Genomic DNA, 20,297 nt, shown 5'->3' on the forward strand with positions numbered 1-20,297 from the left:
ACGGTTTAAAATTTGCCATTGTAGGATCAAGGTATGTCTATGTTATGCCTGCTTATATATTTACACACACTCATACACACACATAAATACACAAACACACAAACGCACGCATACACACACACATTAATATGTGTATGAGATGATGATGATGATGATGATGATGATGATGATGATGATGATGATGATGATGATGATGACGACGACAACAACGATGACAATAATGGTTATTATAATAATTGATGGCCGGTCCACCTGGGTATCCTCATAGAACTTTGCTCGCACCCTCTCTTCACAAAAGGCACTGGCAAAAAATGTTTTTGTCTCTGAAGAAGCCCATTCCAAATTTCCATTCGCCCAATCACACAGATTAATGAAAAGCCGTTCCAAAATGATGACGATTTTTAAAGAATAAAGACGTTCGAATCTTTTCTTGATATGTTGGTGCAAAGCGGTGTGTCTCAACTTTTCGATTTTAGGGACCGTTCATAATTTATGGCCGGGGGTGGGGGTGGGGTGGGGGTGATGATGATATTTATGGAGAAGCATGTACAATGTGAATGACACACCCGACCCACCCCTAAACATGTGTACATAATTGATGACCCCGCCTACCTCACCAGAACCAAATGGGTGTCCCCTCCTTAAAAATCATCATCACCCTGCCCACCCCCACCCCTCACACAAACACCCAGTCATAAATTATGAACGGTCCCTTAGTTAAATTAAACCCTAACCCAACCCGACCCAGTACAATTGTTAGTGGTATGTCAGTTTGCTTCAAGAGTGGCCGGCCCTTTCCGCGAACCTGCGAGAGTAGACGAGATTTTGAAAACTGTTGTAGCAACGAGGAAGGGTTGGCAGAGCATTTTATGCGTTTTGCTCATTTTAGAGAGTCATTGAAACACAATTCGTAAGTTATATTTGTCTATCTTGCCTGTGATTATGTGCAAGTTATTTGGTACATGGAAACAATAAGATTTTCCGCTTTGTTTCTTTTCGGGAAAGTATGTTTAGAATTAGCAGACGATTTTCCCGAATGCAAACTGAGAAATTAGATAATTTCAGTTTACCTGTTAATAATTTTCACCAAAGCTGTCGCCAGACATTTGGAGTTATGAACTAATTTTAAATACGGATGTATGTGTAGCTGTCAGTGTCACGATGCCTCGATTTTGTTAGTTATTGCCTGAATACTCGAGAGTGATTCATAGTAAAGTAGCCAGCAGAGTATACAATCACAAAGCGGTAGCAAAGAATATTGTCTGATGTTTATGATATTGCTGCACATTATTTCTTGATTCGTAGGGTAGTTGGTATCAGTTTCATGGCAAAATGGGATTACTTTTTCAAACTCACTTGATGCCAGAGAAAGTCGAAACCTGTATCAGACTATTTCCTACTGTTCACCAAATCAACTGAATCTTGTAACTGGATAAATCGTTTTACATAATCTATAACTGCCTGTGAAAATATTATAAATGTTGATTTCAGAATACTGATATTAGGTTTGGAGATACCAGAAAATATTTTAATGAACAGGTGTTATAGGTTAAAATCTCAACCATATTGTATTTGATTGGGGGAAGGACATGTCATCAGAAATAAAAGCATATTTTATTTTGTTTTGATCAGTGTCATATAAAACAAAAGGGTCCGGTTCCACAAAGCGATCGTAGCGTTAAGATGATCGTAACTCCCATATTTTAACATAGACTTACGACTGTCAGAGTGCTACGATTGCTTTGAGGAACAGGGCCCAGTCAACTTTGTATTATTCACTCACTCCTTTGTTTCAGCTGCAGTGACAATGTCAGACATCCACACAACATCCTTTAGGTATGACTCCGCATGCAGTGAGATGGACATCAAGCCTCATCCCTACATCATCAAAATGTTTGAAAAAGAAAAGGAGGAGACCGTCATGTAAGTTTTGAGGAGATGGAGCAGATGTTTCAATTGAAATATTTATATGACTGAACATGGATATCTAACAGATTTGACAACTGATGATAATGTTAAAAATTTGACTCTATAGAAAAGCAGAAACTGAATAATTTAATTTAAGTCATAAACAAATCACAAATCCCATAACTGAACTAGTACGTTTTAGCTACCTTGTCGGGGCCAGTTGTCAATCCCAGCAATTCCTCTTATGATAAGAATATATTCTAGGAACCAGATCTAACAAGAATCTCTACACTGTCTAGAATCTAAATATTTTTGTGAAATAGCTTTTAAAGGTGGGTCCATCACCTGCAAACCAAGACAATACCTATAATAGCAACCAATTAAGACACTGTCTGTGATAGCAAACTGAGACAGTGTCTATGATAGCAACCCATGACATTGTCTTTGATATCAAACTGAGACACTGTCTATCTTAGGGTTAGACATTACTAGTCACATCCAGCTAATCCACAGGTCTTTTCAAACTAGTCATTAATAACGTAGATTTTCAGAGAAGACAACTAGCCCCTCCATAATTTCACTGGTCTCAGACTAACAGACCTGTGGCTCGACCTATCCCTGGTCCAGACTAGACTGCTTTCAGGCCACAATCATACAGCTGGAATACCGGAAGTTTGGACAACAAACAAGCAAATTGTACAATGAACATAGCCAGTAACTGCTAAGTTGACAGGCATCCTAAAATGTTAGTTATCAGACAAAAACTAGCTTTGGAAGCAGTGTGCAAAATAGTTTCCAGATTTTGCTAGACAGTCAGTTTAGCTATGCCTGAAAGTTACCAGCCCACAAAATAATTCACTAGCCCGAAATTTTAATGTAGAAACTAAGCAAAAGATGACAAAAAGGTAAGCTGCTAATATGATGAACATTTTCCTCAGGCCATAATCTTGCATGATTTAAAAGTGTATTATAACTTAACAAGTCAGAAGGAGTGATATATTTACAAAATGACCCCATGAAAATTCACTAGCCAGGCAGGCCAGTGACTGTGGAGATTTACTGCCCATTTCTGGTGTCCCCCGCCGTGATGTTGCTGGAATATTGCTAAAAGCGGCGTAAAACTAAACTCAGTCAGTCAGTCAGTCAGTGGAGATTTACTAGCCCGACTGGATTTTTACTAGTCATGGGCTAGCGGCCCAGTGGCTATTTCGCACACTGTTTGGAAGTACATGGATCCAACTTGCTAAGACTGATAATTGGACCAAGCCTATAGTACACATCTGCATAAAAGAATAGAAACATTTGGAATGTTGGCAGTAAATTGTCGCACAAAACCTTGTTAGAATTACTCCAGTCCTATTTCTGCTAATTTGCTTGAAACAAAATATTTCTTGTTTCAGTTTATGTTTGTCTGTACACATGTGACTGAATTATTTATAATCTATTCATCATCAAGTATTACATGTATCTGCATATTTGTGAATACTTTCTATAGCTGGGCTAACCGTGGGTGAGTACTTGTGTTGGGTTGTGTCTGATTGTGTTGGGCCTGGATTAACACTGCATGGTGGACCAGCTTCACATTTTACAAATGTTTATAATTGTTTGCAGATTAAACATCCATGTTGCATGCTGTTTGTATTGCCCTGATATATATGTTTGATATGCTGTTGTTTTAAGTGCACTGTGTACATATACTCATCATCATTATTTGCATTGTTAATGTTTAACAAAACTAAAATCATATAAAGCACAATTATATCTTATTCTGTTTTCTTTTATCATACTTAGGTAAATTTATTTGCAGTGTTCACAATTACCCATGATAGTCAAGGTTACCTTGCCATTGTCCTTATGTAAACAGATGAAGGAGTTACTGGTTCCAGATAATATAGGTCAAACCTGAAACTCAGGCCATGGGACCCCTTAATTTTGAGCACTGTTTTTAAATTTTCCGAACAGACACATCATTAGGTAATTTAATTAGTATATCTCTATTTTTCATTTTTTCATCATTCAGGGAAATTAATTAATAATTATATGATTATTGAATTTATTTAATCACATCATCTAATGACCTGACAAAATAATTTTCACAAGTGGTCCATTGGTGAATTATTGAACATATTCAGCTGTTGGTATTTTAGTCAGTATTCTCATGATACTTGAGATGGGCTTTCTGTTTGCCATGAAAATATATTGATTAGACCTTTTCTTATCTAACAATCTTGTTATAGGTAGGGCTTTTGCTATTCGTCACATGTTTGGTGAAATGTGGAAAAAGACTGCAGAGTTTCAAGCCTTAGTTATGCCAGGATACACTGAGGGTCATTCTGTTTCCTTTTGTACCCAAGTGATAAACACCTTCAACACGACAGTGTATTGGCTACACAGTCAGTACTGACAGTGCCTGTATTGATGGAGCTACATTTGTATGAGTGAATGAATAAATTTGATTGAATACAGCTTTGAACAATATTTCAACTCTGCAACGCGAATTGCGGTTCTTTTGACAACTGAGTCACATTTCCCCCCATCCCTCATCAACTTATATGATAATGATATATGCATGTTGACAGGAAACACCAGCTACCTTTTCTGTTTTCATCCTCAAGGTCTAGCACAGGTTGTTATTATGGTTGTTGACTAAGCTCGCGGAACTCAAACAAATTTAGTCTCAGGAGTTGTTATGATTATTCATACACTATTAACCTTGTGTTTATGTACTGAAAATACCGAGGACCCGGGTTCGAATCCCCACATGGGTAAAATGTGTGAAGCCCATTTCTGGTGTCCCCCGCCGTGATGTTGCTGGAATATTGCTAAAAGCGGCGTAAAACCAAAACTCAGTCAGTCAGTCAGTACTGAAAATATCTTTGTGCATTTGATTTGTTTTAATTAAATTCTACTTATAAACCAATGATCCTTTATGAATGACAGGTCCCTAAATTATGTACAAATTTAAAAAAAATTGTATTTGGAAAAATCTATCATTTTATCATTTCTTGCCCTATATAATTAAGAAATACAGTTCCCTCTACCACCATGTATAGTGTAATAAAACACACTTTCGCCCTGAACTATTATAGTTAAAGTACGAGGATGCTTGCGTCCGAGTGCTTTAACGTTATAATAGTTCAGGACGAAAGTGTGCTTTATTACACTATACATGGTGGTAGAGCGAACTCATGTAGTTCTTTTCTAAGATGCCAAATTTAATACTTTCTAAGGATAATTACGATTAATTTAAGGCAGAAAACAAACGACGGTGTCGGTGACCTAAATTAAGAATCCTCGCACAGGGCTAACTGGCGCGCTGTTCTATTGATGTGTCTGCCCCCCTACGTTAAGACGAACGTTACCAGAAAAAAAGAAATGATAACAGTTTGATGACGGTTTACGTTTGGATTAAATATCTTCTCTGAATTATTTTAATTACATCTGTCATTAACATTAATCATATTGGGCAATATGAACGTCGCATTTCTACTACCAACATAAGTTTGGATCAGTACATCCAGATGAAGCTGAGTAGTCAAGCGACATTCCACGATTGCATTGTGGGAATGTAAACATTGCAAACTTTATCGTGTCGCTGAAAACTTGTGAGTCGCATTGACACATTTTAATCGTCGTAAAACATAAACGTAATGTTTCCACCAGTGATGTTAGCTGCGTGAAGCAACTGCAAACCAAGAAACGGGATGCAACGGAGTAGTTTACTGTAGGAGGCCGTACGAGGCGATGACAACTGACATGCATCGTGACGCCGCACATTGTGACGTAATGTAAAATGGTTCGATAATGTATTTTCTTTTATGCATTGTTCTAACGGGGGGCACACTAGAATGACTCTTCCACACTGACTCTTCCAACCGCTACACAGTCCCTCCTGGCGCTTAGTCATTTCACACACCCTTGTTGCTTCCTGTCTCCTAACCACCACTTTCCCCACCCCCACCCCACCCCACACACATTCCCCACCCTCTGTCTTTCCCTAATCAACTGTTTTGAAAATAAGACATATAACAGAGAGATATTTGGCTTACTTTATGCTTATAATGTTCAGAATCAATAAGCACACATATTGATGTGAGGGATGAATAGGCTTATGAGTAAGGCCTATTTACATAATACATGTATATTGGGAAAGATGTGCAGCTACGCAGGTAAGCAAGAACTGCATCTTCGATCAAGTTATAACATTTACCTTGTATAATATGTCTATTTGATTATTTGTGAAAGAAGTATGCTGTAGTTATATTTAATAGATGACAGTTAATACATGCAATACTGAGACCAGGTGCTTCCTTCTTCATATTTTGTTTGCCTGAACCGAGTAACCCATAAAGCTCTGCTCAAAATTACCATTTTAGTTGTCATAGCAACATCAGCCAGGACAAACGTTGTGCAGATGAACACCTAATTGTGAAGGCTATTTACCATGAATCCATTCCATGTATATTGCTTGAATCACTTAACTACCAATACAAGATGCTAATCCCATTTAATAACCAACCCTCATCTCAATTGTATTGTACATTTACTGTCATCCAACCGGAATGAGCTGTGTAACTATTGGTATTCCATTTATTACAATAATTACTCACAGTACTCCTATTTATGACTTTAATCCATGTCAGGTGACCCGACTATAAAGGCCTTGGTCAACTGAGATGAAGATGGAAGTCACAATAGACTCTTAGACTAGAGAGAATTAGAATGGATGCTCTGGGTCACCAGCGTGACAATCACAATAACAACTACCACTATGTGGTTCTTGTATATATATTTACTTGTTTGAAGCAAACCTGATTATGACCTAAACAACATCCACCCTACTGTTGTCCCAACTGACCAGGAACCATCGATAGAGTTGATCCTTTGTAAACCAAAAGTCACCGTGTTCTTAATCTGATTGCTTGAAAAACATGATCGAATGGTATTTGATTCCCGGAAATTGCAGGACCATTTGCTGCGTATTATAACATACAAATATCGCACACGCCATTGTATTGTTATGTCGTCAGCAGTGGTGACGTCACTCAAATCATATTGTGTGTAGAAATATACAAATATTACAAATCAATTATTTTTTAATACCGGTCATATAAAAATTCTTCTGAAATGAGAAAATCAATCAAATATTTCCTGACTGACTAATGCTAACATGTTCATTACCAGAAATTCTACCATGTCATAGACAAGGAGAAAATATTAGAAAATCGAGTACTCTCGTCAGTAACGTGTGTAATTTTCCTATTACTGAGAATGCTTGACGACTGTTGTGAAGGATAGGCAGCTTCCTGTTTATTTGGCTCAACTCGTCTTCTTTGTATAATAAGCATTTGTGAAGTCAAGGTTTTCTTTGCAGTCAAAATGAGAAAAATTGTTTTGTTCAAAAATTGGGCTTTCTAGATGTCTCTTTTCGTTTTGTTTTATTTCTTTTTTATGTATTTGATACCGGCATCAATGGCAGTATTAAAGCACTGAGTATCTCTCACATCAGGTGATTGTTTTCAGCCAAGTACCATTTTGGTTCCAATCCAGCTTTCTTGTTCCTATCACTCTAGTTTAACAAATATATTTTTTACATTGTATTCAATACGTAAAAACAAAGGTTCAGCTCATAAATACAAACTGATTTGTCAGTCTGGTTATCAGAAGAATACAATCTACATCTACGAAACCATGACTTCACTCAGAACAATATCAATATGAATTTAATATGAAATGTGATGCAGGGTAAATGTGACGCTTTGTGCAGGTCGAGATAAATCATAATTAAAACAAGAGCCATTTTTTTATTTAGTGACTTCAAGGAAAACATGTACCTGTATCTGGCTGGCAACAACACGCTTCTAACCGACCGCCGGCTAGCAGACCAGGACTGTTTGGCTCTGTACAAGACCCTGGAAAACAACCTATATGTTGTTTCCCTTGACCTCCGCTACAACAACATAACTGATGAAGGAGCTGAACACCTGGCCAAACTCATTGAGGTTTGAAATGTTCTTGTTTTTGTACATCATCAGTAATTCACAGGTTTGTACACACCACACTGAGGGGCCCCAATCACCAGTGAATATATCATCAGTGCTTTACATTTGTGTAAACACCATGCTCCACAATCACCAGTGAATATATCATCAGTGCTTTACATTTGTGTAAACACCACGCTCCACAATCACCAGTGAATATATCATTAGTGCTTTATATTTGTGTAAACACCACACTCCACAATCACCTCTGAATATATCATCAGTGCTTATACCAGTGAATATATCATCAGTGCTTTACATTTGTGTAAACACCACGCCCACAATCACCAGTGAATATATCATCAGTGCTTTACATTTGTGTAAACACCACACTCCACAATCACCAGTGAATATATCATCAGTGCTTTACATTTGTGTAAACACCACGCTCCACAATCACCAGTGAATATATCATCAGTGCTTTACATTTGTGTAAACACCACGCTCCACAATCACCAGTGAATATATCATCAGTGCTTTACGCTCCACAATCACCAGTGAATATATCATCAGTGCTTTACATTTGTGTAAACACCACGCTCCACAATCACCAGTGAATATATCATCAGTGCTTTACATTTGTGTAAACACCACGCTCCACAATCACCAGTGAATATATCATCAGTGCTTTACATTTGTGTAAACACCGCGCTCCACAATCACCAGTGAATATATCATCAGTGCTTTACATTTGTGTAAACACCACACTCCACAATCACCTCTGAATACATTATACATTACAGATTACACTTCTTTTACATTCTGTTATGTTCTTTTCAAAATTTGAACATAACATTATTATATTAAAACTGAGAAATGTAATACTGTGTTTATGATTTACTGTTTGACACTGTTTCTGAATGTTTCATATTGTTGTACAGGGGACAGCAGGTCTCCATGACCTTAACCTCATGGGCAATGATATCGGGCCCGATGGAGCAGAAAACATAGCTAAAGCCCTGCAGGTACGTGACGCTTCTATTACACATTTGTTTCCTCAGACAGTAATGGACTGGTTGTAAGATCAAAAATACAATTTAAATGAAACCGTTTCTTTCAGTGATTTTACCCCAAAATTGTAAGATGAAATAAATATGGAAATGAAGGAGGATAACGTTCCTTCCACTAATCAACTGCAAAAGTATGTCTTTGGTGATGACAGACTAGTTCATTATACGTTTTCATTAAAAAAAGGAGAAAGTAATGGTGACATTTCCAATCAATGGAATTTTAAAGGAAATAAAAAGAAGAAAAAATACAAGATCCAATGTATTTGTAGGGGTCAAAAAGGTACATCATACATGAGTATTCGAGCATTGACTAAGTACACATTAGCATGTAACCAGGGGAGATAACTCACATCTTCCTTTCTCTAACATGAAGATAAGGAGGAATACCCTACTATGTGTGTATGCATTTTTAATCTCTGCCTGTTTACTGCTGACATTAAGCAAATGCATCTATTTCAGGATTTAGTTTTTAGTTGTCTTTATCAATTGATACAGCACTGTGCAGAGTTCTCTACCTTAGTGTAGATATGATCTGCTGGTTGACAGTTTGAATATTTGAGTGGATTACCATTCCATGTACAGTCCGTTTGATTTCATTTGAGACCGATGAATTGCTCACTAACACAAAATCTAATAATTGCAACAAAACCATAAATTTTGCACAGTCACATGAAATCAACATCCAACTCTGATGATTTGTCTCATAATTTTGGACACCCGAATAAAAAGTTGCTCAGCAAATGATCGATATTTTGTTGTGTCACTTTTCACTATTCTTCACGAGGGGGGACCCCTTGCTGGTAGAACAGCCAAGTCTGTCAATTACATGTGACTGTACAAAATTTATGGTTTTGTTGCAATTATTAGATTTTGTGTGTTGGAGCTATTCATCGGTCTCAAATGAAATCAAACCGACTATGGTGTTGAACCCAACTTATACACTATGAGGATTTGTCGTGTACCGGTAGCTAATGTGAATAGTTCGAGGCAATATCTAAAACATGAAATATTTCTTTTGCCAGACAAATGAGACGCTTCAGTCATTGAGGATGACTGGGAATAAAATTGGCAACAAAGGCGGGATGTGCTTTGCTCAAGCCCTGCAGGTCAACACGACCTTAGAGGCCCTGGATGTTGGTGATACTGACATGGTAGGGATTACACAATAGGTCAACACGACCTTAGAGGCCCTGGATGTTGGTGATACTGACATGGTAGGGATTACACAATAGGTCAACACGACCTTAGAGGCCCTGGATGTTGGTGATACTGACATGGTAGGGATTACCCAATAGGTCAACACGACCTTAGTGGCCCTGGATGTTGGTGATACTGACATGGTAGGGATTACACAATAGGTCATTTGCTAGGGGTCAGAGGTCACAGGTGGCATTATGTCTTTTCTCCCCTCTCCCCCCTCCGAAGGGTGGTTGAGTTTCCATCAGCATTGGCGTTCAACGGCGTTGACGTTCCCATTGTTTCTGGAACATAACTCTAAGACTACTTGAACATGCAATCTTCACTTTGTCTTTTTGAAGGCTTAAAGTTCGTTTCCGGAGCAAAATTCTGAAACTAATTGACCCATCTTCACCAAATTTGCTATACTGCCCCTCCATATCATGTACATGTGCTTTGAGGGGTTATTTTTCAATTTCATTTTTATCTGTTTTCATGGCAACACTTATTTGGACTAAATGGACTTTTTGAAGGGTAGGGTTTGTGTTTGGAGCATAACTCTAAAACCACTTCACCCATCTTCACCAAATTTTGTATAGTTTATACTAATTATTAGTAAGCTTAGAAGCATCAACCATATACATGTATAAAACACCATGAACTTTCTCTCTACGTTGAATTGGGGGAAGGGGGAGACATCTAGAGTAAAAACACTTTGTAGTTGTCATCTGAGATAAGTTCATATGCAGTGTTGCCTGCCAGGGTAGCATGTTAGAAACCTTCGAAATCCTGGTTTTGAATCCCGGTTCACCCTGGATATGTTTGTCGGTTTGTCAGCACCAAGAGAAAGCAAAACAGCAATGACCAGAAACTAGAGAATGTTCATGTTTGGAACACAGAGTGAGTTGGGTTTTACGCCGCTTTTAGCAATATTCCAGCAATATCACGGTAGGGGACACCAGAAGTTGGCTTCACACATAGTAACCATGCGGGGAATCGAACCCGGGCCTTCGGCGTGATGAGTAGACACTTTAACAGTAATTAACCACTGGGCTACCCCTCCGCACAGGAACACAGAGACTGCTGACAAGATTTTAGATCTCAGGTTGGACACAGGAGTGATGACCTTGATGAAGTCCATCAAGTAGTGTGGTGCTGAATCACCCCTCAAACACTGAAAGGTTAAACTGTGAATTTGGAACACAATATTGTATCGTGCAAAAAGAGTTTATGGTAATTTTGTCAACCTCTTGAAATATTTTTGATCAGGTTAGGTTTCCTTTGTAGTCTTGTCAGGCCTGTGCTTTGCACAAATCAGGAAGAAAGTAAGAAACAAATAATATTACTTCAATGGAAACATTTCCAGTTTTTAAAACTGTTGCTCTGTGTCAAGATATTTATTTTTTGGTTGGGGGTAGGGGGGTTGGGGTGAGTAAAATTGGAATTGTAGGTTGTCAGTGCATGAAATATTCAGTTGTATTTCTTTGTGACTGAACACCCGGCCGAGGATTATCCTGAATCAGTTTTGTCTTGATTTATGTATTAAAGTTTTATTTAGCATTGTTAAATTGTGGGAAATGTACACTATTTTTCAGACCATTGAGAGTGTAATTGCCATGGCAACAGTGCTGAACCAGAACAAGACCCTGAAGGCCCTCAACGTCAACAGACCCATCCTGTTCACCCATCAGGAGGAGACAACCGTCCACTTCTCCAAAATGCTTAAAGTAAGATGTACTTCAAGCACCCCTTCTGCAGTCTTAACTGCCACAGATAACAACATTATGTGTGGCTCAATTAGTGATATAACAGAACAGGAATCCAAATATAATGCTATTGGCATGCAGATTTATTTATAATATCTTTATTTAGATTAACATTTGGATTGTTTTACGTTCATATTTCCTTAAATTCAGACATATTTCAACATTGTAGTTCATCATTGCATTCAAGGCAACAAAGTAAACATCAGCCTTAAACCATCTCCCTCTGTATCATGTTTCTTAATCCTCGGTCATAAGTAAAATATCAATTGTCAACAGTATAAAGCTTTGAAGGAAAACCAAGTTCTATGGATTAAGTCAACTTCTTTATTGCAATGAGTGTGACGTAAAATTCGGTGTAGGTACTGCACTTGCTTGATAACGGTGTTAGTACCTACACCAAACACATCGCGCTCATTGCAATAAAGAAGTTGGCTATCTATAGAACTTGGTTTTTCTTCATCTTTACAATTTTGAAAATGCTTCTCAAAGAATGTATAAAGCATTGTTTTTATATATGGCACTATGAAATGTTAAATGTCTGAAATTTACAAATACAGTCAAATTCCGATGAGTCGAATGCCGGTGTCTTGAATATTATGCATAACTCGAAGTACCTGTCGGCCCCGACCATTCCCTGTTATAGTTGTCATCATTTGAATCCCGGTTACATGAATTCGACTCATAAATACACACGATGACTCGAGAAGAACATTTTGTCCCATGAGATTCAAACAACAGCAATCTTGTATACATAAGCCGAAGTCAGTCAATGAGAAGTTGATTGGTGTAGCAAACTGATCCAATTAACAACCAGCGCGGCTCACACCTTTCCGCCTTTGACGGGTGAGTTCAAAATGCAGATTAGTGTTTTTACGGAAATCACTGTCTGTGCTAATCAGACTGGAACTGATAAATCATTAGCATAAAACAAATGCTTAGGCGGAGGAATTAGGACTGGATCATCTTTTTTTCTACCCTCATAGACATACCTATGTCTCGAATACATCGATAAGTCGAATTTATTACTTGGTCCCCAGAGATTCGACTCATCGGGATTTGACTGTATAAGGACATTAATCTCTGGAAAGATCTCTGTGGAATAAGTATTCTAGTTAATTTTCTATGCAGCAGTTGCCCTGATAGTCTTGTTCTGTTTCACAGGTAAACCGGAGTCTGGAAGAATTACATCTGCAGAAGTATGACATGCGAGACTTTGGAGCTACTCGTCTGGCAGAATGCCTCATGGAGAACTATACACTGACATATCTCAACCTCAGCTGGTACGCAGCTTGCTTTATAATCACAGTCACTGGGTTAGACGTGGTGCATGGCATTCTGTTGCTTATCAGGGACATGGGTTGCCAAGTTTTCTGAAGACTGGCTCAATTCCGAGTTGTGTCGCTAGAATTCCAGGAACCTATAAGCCTAGGTTCGAATGATGATTATGGTTCTAGTTTACTCAGCATCATACTTGTGCTCATGGTATTACATGTCTAAGTCTGCATCAGGTTGGGCTTTCCTCACTCATCAACCTAACACGTGGTACAAATAGAAGACTGTGTTTAGCAACATTAAACCCAGCTCAATCGCATACCTGCTCAATCAATCAATCAATCAATCAATCAATCAATCAACCAATCACTCCCACCCAAATCACCCACCCACCCATTCACTCGCATAGGAGGTGGCTAAGTTGGATCAGGTGAGCATGCTTGATGACTTGATTTGTTATGTGTCACCCATAACAGCATGTGATGTTGGTCATATCGACTCACCTTTATCATTTCCAGGCCACTGTCACATAAATGGAATACAGCTTGCTGTAGCATTAAACACACATTCACAATAATCCATATTAAACTTGTACATATAGTTTGTATTGCACATTTTCTATATGTTTTATGCACCATTTAATACAGATATGACTGTGTCCTAATTAATTACTTGTGTATGTAATGGTGCTTACCCTGGTAATTAATGATTATGCAGCCTGTGCTAGAGTAACGCCTCGACCACAGGGGAATCTACTCATCGTTCTTAAAAGTTTGGGTGAACACAATTGTACGCATATAAATATTTGGGCAGACCCATTGTATTTTTGGTGTGTTTTTTCAATATGTAGCTACTTGTCCAAAATAAGCTATGGGTTAGTTGGATTTGACCAGTAGTGCAAACCCTTGGGGAAAAGTATTTTAAACAAACTCACAGAAAATAAATTGATAGGAAACCCTGGGGCCCAGCATGCTTATTGTTATGGAATAACTGTATTCTACACTGGATAATCCTGGATGTTCCAGGAAAGGAAACATGACGTTCCTTCTGTGAGTGATATATCTCATTGTCCTTATGTCAGATGTCTCGTTCAGATTAATCATGGCATGTGTTGATGGCCATCATTTGAGATCTGACGTTACCGTGTGAGGTAACTGTGACGTGGATGGCTAGAATCTATCAAAATATCATGGACTAATTAGTCAACACACCTTAATTAGATGGAGGTTGAGACGATGATGTGGACCACACCTTGCATTCTCAGCAATAATCGTTTATTACTTTCACATATTTCTCTGTAACGTCAACATGTCAGTGATTTAAACAAATTTGAAGATTTCACAGAAATATTCCAAAGGCTTCCCAACAACAAAAAATTGTCAGTTTTGGTAAGAACAAGGAGCTATGATCATAGCGGATTTTCCTAAGAGATATATCTCGGGACAGGGTGGCCCAGTAGTTTGAGGCAACACAATGTAATATGAAGAGTTTTGTAACTTACCAGTTCTTAAAATCCTTTTCGGAGGATTCAATAACCATACTGGCCCTCATTATGTTTCCAGGTTTATCAGTACTATACCCGTGTTTGTGGGTTTCACCAAAATAGTCATTCTGAGACATGCATCACTGAAGTGTACTGAATGTGATGACTCAGCAGTGTAAGAGCAAACAGCTCATTATGTCCCCTTCATAGTGCCAGGATCCACATATTGTGTGTTTGAATCCCAGATTTGCCTTGTTAATGAATGATTCATGGCTGGTCATCATGTGGTTCACAGTCTGGAAAATGTCAGCATATCTTCAGGATTTCCACTAACAATTAGCCAAGTGCTGTTGAGAGCAACACAAAACTTAACTCACTCACTCCCTTTCATTGTCAGTCGGATTACCATTCTGTACTTTTCTCTAGTAGCATTGCATTGATAAATTAGGAACATATCTGTAAAATACAATATCATACCTTATCTGCAGTAAGAATTCAAAGGTGAATTATTTATTTTGGTTCTCATACTGAGAACAATGTAGCCTTGATGGAAGGGTAGTGGAGGCTGTACAATCCCCAACCATGAACACTTCACATGTGTGCACATCATGATGTTCCTCCTTCACCAGGGAAACATACAGCCAATATCTGGTGTGACAGTCAGGTAGTGCCACAGTCAGGTAGTGAAATCAATCAGTGTATAACTGCAGGAACATTTAACTCTGCAGGAACTTTGTATGAACCCTACCATTGCCTGACACTGAAGCTATACATGGAGTAGAGATCACACCTAGCATGATAAATACTGGACTCATTGGTCAAAGCACTTTGGTTGGAACCAGGCATTTAGTATGTTGATTGAAAGTAGTGACTTTTCTGCCGAGACGCTGTATTGTTGGGTCAATGGAGGAACATGGTGTAAACAAACGTGTGAAGCACAGCTGATGACTTTGACCACACAGTGTACTTAAGTTTGGCAGGTCACAGACCCTCAGTCATTGGCTGACTTGCAATCTGTATGTGTTGTTGATTGGCTGGTTTGTGTTTCAGCAATAGAATCACTCGAGATGGCACCAAAGAGTTGGCCAAAGTTTTGAAAAAAGACACAGCATTGAAGACGCTTGATCTTGGTTTTAACAGACTCGAAGATGATGGTGCCATACACCTTGCCGACGCCCTGGCAACCTGCAACATGACCCTTGAGACGTATGTGTTTGCTTAGATGCTTAGTAATTCAGAGTCACTTTGGTTAAAATTTATAAATCCAATCACATTTGTGAAGCCTTGGGTTGGCAGGTCCATCTACAGAGTGATTGATAGAAACACCTTCAATAACTTACTTTTCTTTTGAATATGTTTTGGTTCAATCACTGTTTTTTGTGTTATTTTGGAAATGACACTGAATTGAGATTTTATGACTACTTCTTCTACTTAACTGTGACAGTGCCATGTCAGTGAGTGAGTGAGTTAAGCTTTCGGTCACTTCAGCAACATTTCAGCTATATAGTGACAAGAAGAGAACATGAATGTGTCATGTCAGTGAGTGAGTGAGTTAAGCTTTCTGTCACCTCAGCAATATTTCAGCTATATAGTGACAAGAAGAGAACACAAATGTGACATGTCAGTGAGTGAGTGAGTTAAGCTTTCTGTCACCTCAGCAATATTTCAGCTATATAGTGACAAGAAGAGAACATGAATGTGACATGTCAGTGAGTGAGTGAGTGAGTTAAGCTTTCTGTCACCTCAGCAACATTTCAGCTATATAGTGACAAGAAAACATGAATGTGACATGTCAGTGAGTGAGTGAGTTAAGCTTTCTGTCACCTCAGCAACATTTCAGCTATATAGTGACAAGAAAACATGAATGTGACATGTCAGTGAGTGAGTGAGTTAAGCTTTCTGTCACCTCAGCAACATTTCAGCTATATAGTGACAAGAAAACATGAATGTGACATGTCAGTGAGTGAGTGAGTTAAGCTTACTATTACCTCAGCAATATTTCAGCTATATAGTGACAAAGAAAGAACATGAATGTGACATGTCAGTGAGTGAGTGAGTTAAGCTTACTATTACCTCAGCAATATTTCAGGTATATAGTGACAAGAAAAGAACATGAATGTGACATGTCAGTATTATCACAACAATCATTTGTTTGGTCAAAAGTAAGCATTTATTGTTGAAAGCTGCAGACATTTATCATAATGGACAAATCATATGGTTCATGAAACAATCCAAGCATAATCTGGATGAATCTTGGATTGGATGTCCTTGTGTTACTAGTTTGCAGTCAGTGAGTTTAGTTTTATGCCACTTTTAGCATTTTCCAGCAATATCACGGCAGGCGACACCAGAAAATTGGTCTTCACACATTCTACCCATGTGGGGATTCGAACTTGGGTCTTCAACATGACAAGTGACTGCTTGACCAAGAGGTCAACCCAACACTTCCCCTAGTTTGGATCATATGTCTTGGTGTCAAGGTTGGTTGTATGTCATCAGCCATAGGGCGAGGGTCATTGTTTCCATCACAGGTTGCCTATCACAGATTTGTTACAGGCTGTCAAGGTGTTGCTAGAATGTTGCTGAGAACAGTTCAAATTTTTTGTCTAATGGATAATGTTTCCCCTTACAGACTAGTGATAGTGAGTAATAACATCGCCAGCAAGGGCCTGTGTGCGATTGCAGACAGTATGAAGACCAACACCTCCCTGACTAGAGTGTTCATCTGGGGGAACAAGCTTGAGGAGCCTGCCTGTATTGTAAGTATAGTCCATCATCAAGCATGTCGCAAATCATTCAGCATCTAGGTTGATTCTGTAGCAGGCTTAGCTGTGACAGTCATAGTCCACATCAGAAGTTCTACAATGCGATCTTTGTACTGCTCAACCCATGAAGATCCGGGTTAGAATTGATCTTCAGTAACCCATGCTTGTCGTAAGAGGCGACTAACAGGATCGGGTGGTCAGGCTCGCTGGCTTGGTTGACTTGGTTGACACATGTCATTGTATCCCAATTGCGTAGATCGATGCTCATGCTGTTGATCACTGGATTGTCTGGTCTAGATTTGATTATTTACAGACCGCCTCCATATAGCTGGAATATTGCTGTGTGCGGCGTAAATCTAAACTCACCCACTCACTCACTGTACTGCTCATTGGAACTTCCGTTACTAAAAAAGAGAATGAGCACAGATTTTTCCGTATTGATTTTGTGTTGGAAACTGCAAACAATCAATCATCAGAGAAGCTGAATACAACAGACATCACCACCCATCACCATTATAGACAACACTATGTAATAAGTTTATGTGCAATAGTGTCATTATTGCCAAGTTTACAAGAAACAAGTGAGTGAGTGAGTATGGTTTAACACCACTTTTCACAATATTCCATCAATATTACGGCAGGGGACACCAGAAATGGGCTTCACACATTGTACCCATGTTGGGAATCAAACCCGGGTCTTCAGTGTGACAGGCCTATGCTTTAACTACTAGACTACCCCACAGCCCCTAAAAGAAACAAGATGTGATATGTAGAGGCCAGATGGTTTTGTACTTCATGAATTTTAAATTTGTATGTGAAAATATGGGTCGAAAAATCAGACATTTCTTTTTATTCTTCTTGCTTTTCTAAATTTTACCTGTAAATAGTTCTCTGACTGTGGCTCAGTAACATGGGCAACTGCGTTTCTTAACATCACTGTTACAAATATCAAATACTGACTTGATTATTTTGAAACTAACATCTTGTAGTTGTAATACTGCTCAATGCCGCATTAAGCAGCAAATGAACAAAATTAAGTCAACATAATTTTAGCAGGATGCAAATTTATTTTGCAGGCATTTGCAAATCTTGTTGAATCTGGACGCCTGGATCTTGCAGACACAGACGTTAAGCCTTATGTTGTCGACGGTGTCACCAATTTATGCGAACAGAATAATCACATCCGCAGACACTACTACTATGCACCAAGCTACGGCGACGACGTGCCGTCATGGCAACCACTAGGTGTACATGTACCAAGGTCAAGAGAAATTACATTCAAGGTGTGATGAAACAGGATGTGAACTGTGATACAATATGGCTAACCACAAACAGTGAGGAAGGTGAAACATGTGAAATGATTCATTGATGCAGTCGTACATACAAGAACCAGACTTTCAAGTTGTGTTTCACTTTGAGAAGAGAAATATTCTACCAGGATCAGGAACATTTCCTTGTTGACAACCATCTTTTCTGTCAGTAAATGGAAGCATGGCTGCACAACATTTTTATAGATTCAATAGAAGAAAAAATACTTTCAAACCTTTTGAAAAAAAATTATGGACTGCAAAAACCATTTAAGGACCACCATGTCAGCTTGATAAATACATGATAGCAATATGAAAGAACTGGATTGTCGATAACCTTTTTTCAGTTGTATACAAAGTCAAATTAACTTGTACTAAAATTTTGTTCGCTTGTCTGACATCTTTGAGAGGAATTTAGAAGTTGGAGTACCAAGTAAGGATAAGATATATGGATGAACATCTTTATTACAATTAGGAGGGACATTTTTGAGGGGCAAGCGATGTACCGAGCATGGATAAGAGCCATATCTACAAGGTAGTGGTTATATTATACTGAACAACATTAGAAACGCACCACACTAAAATGCACCAACGATGCTCCAATATCATGGGTACATTTCCGTATGACGGGAATATTTCATATTATATGGGTGGAGCGTTTTTAATGTTGTTCAGTATATATGTAGATTAGGAAGTGGTTACAGTTGGGTGGACAAGTCTGGTAAGTATACAATACAGTTGATCTAAGATAAAACATATCTTCCCCTTGCTTCATTTGTCTGATCTGAACACACTCCAACACACACTGAGGTTGAAAACTGGAAATATGCCTGTACCCTTCCACTCATCGCCTCCCTTCAAGGGTCCTGGATCTGCCTCTGGGATTTACCACGGTATCATTCTACATTGACCAGTGATTTGTACCGTACATGTTAAGTTGCGAGACTAATGTTACTATAACTATAACTGTCCACAACACTGAAGACGAGTAGGTCGTAACAATATGTAGCAGAATATAACTCCAATACAACGGATACATGAAAACTATAAAACAGACATGGCTTCAGAACATTTGTACATGTTGTCAAGAAGTGGTAATTCGTTTCTGCATCACACCAGTTGCCGAGATACCTTGCAGGATTCACACAATAGGATTCACATCAAGTTTGGTCATGCCTACAGATACTCCATTGTCTAAACACAAGTAACTCAGCTGAGCTTTAGAGAGACCACATGATGCATTATCTCTACAGCTATTGTTTATTCTGATTGTAAATAACATGTAAATGTGATGATTCTGTGCCGAAGATCAGTTGTTTCTGTGTACAAAACCATGACATGTATATTTTGTAAATAAAATCTGTTGTGAAAATATTGTATATGACATATTTGTTTTTGTTATCTTGTGATGTTTATATGAACATTATTTCATGTGATTTTGTTGCTGAATTCTAATTGCATCAAGGATAATAATTGTGGTAAATCTGGGAGTCAAAACCATTACCAGCAGATCTAGTTTCGGTTGCACTCCCATGATAGTGTTATCTTTGCCTAATCAGTTTTGCCCTG

General features: G+C 38.5%; 1 protein-coding gene across 2 annotated transcripts; it reads left to right on the forward strand.

The window, feature by feature from the left end:
* Positions 1 to 819: 819 nt before the first annotated feature.
* On the forward strand, positions 820 to 20,110 carry LOC124271863 (leucine-rich repeat-containing protein 34-like). 2 transcript variants are annotated; one of them, XM_046707017.1, is made up of 11 exons: positions 820 to 910; positions 1,797 to 1,923; positions 3,404 to 3,418; positions 7,721 to 7,910; positions 8,831 to 8,914; positions 9,982 to 10,110; positions 11,731 to 11,862; positions 13,063 to 13,181; positions 15,707 to 15,862; positions 17,289 to 17,415; positions 18,498 to 20,110. In XM_046707017.1, the coding sequence occupies exons 2-11, from the start codon at positions 1,808 to 1,810 to the stop codon at positions 18,708 to 18,710; spliced, it is 1,281 nt and encodes a 426-aa protein (XP_046562973.1). In that variant the 5' UTR covers positions 820 to 910; positions 1,797 to 1,807; the 3' UTR covers positions 18,711 to 20,110. The 2 variants fall into 2 exon arrangements, with proteins under 2 accessions (XP_046562973.1, XP_046562974.1); XM_046707018.1 differs by lacking the exon at positions 3,404 to 3,418.
* The last annotated feature ends 187 nt before the right edge of the window (positions 20,111 to 20,297 follow it).

Source organism: Haliotis rubra, unplaced genomic scaffold (genome assembly GCF_003918875.1).
Source record: "Haliotis rubra isolate DU_JTF1 unplaced genomic scaffold, ASM391887v1 Scf164, whole genome shotgun sequence".
In the NCBI taxonomy this organism is placed as follows: Eukaryota; Metazoa; Mollusca; class Gastropoda; order Lepetellida; family Haliotidae; genus Haliotis; species Haliotis rubra.

Coding starts and splice junctions, on each gene's coding strand:
- LOC124271863 (XM_046707017.1), top strand. CDS start 1,808: ATGTCAGACATCCACACAACATCCTTTAGGTATGACTCCGCATGCAGT. Junction 13,182..15,706: donor ACATATCTCAACCTCAGCTG/GTACGCAGCTTG, acceptor TTTGTGTTTCAG/CAATAGAATCACTCGAGATG. Junction 15,863..17,288: donor TGCAACATGACCCTTGAGAC/GTATGTGTTTGC, acceptor TTCCCCTTACAG/ACTAGTGATAGTGAGTAATA.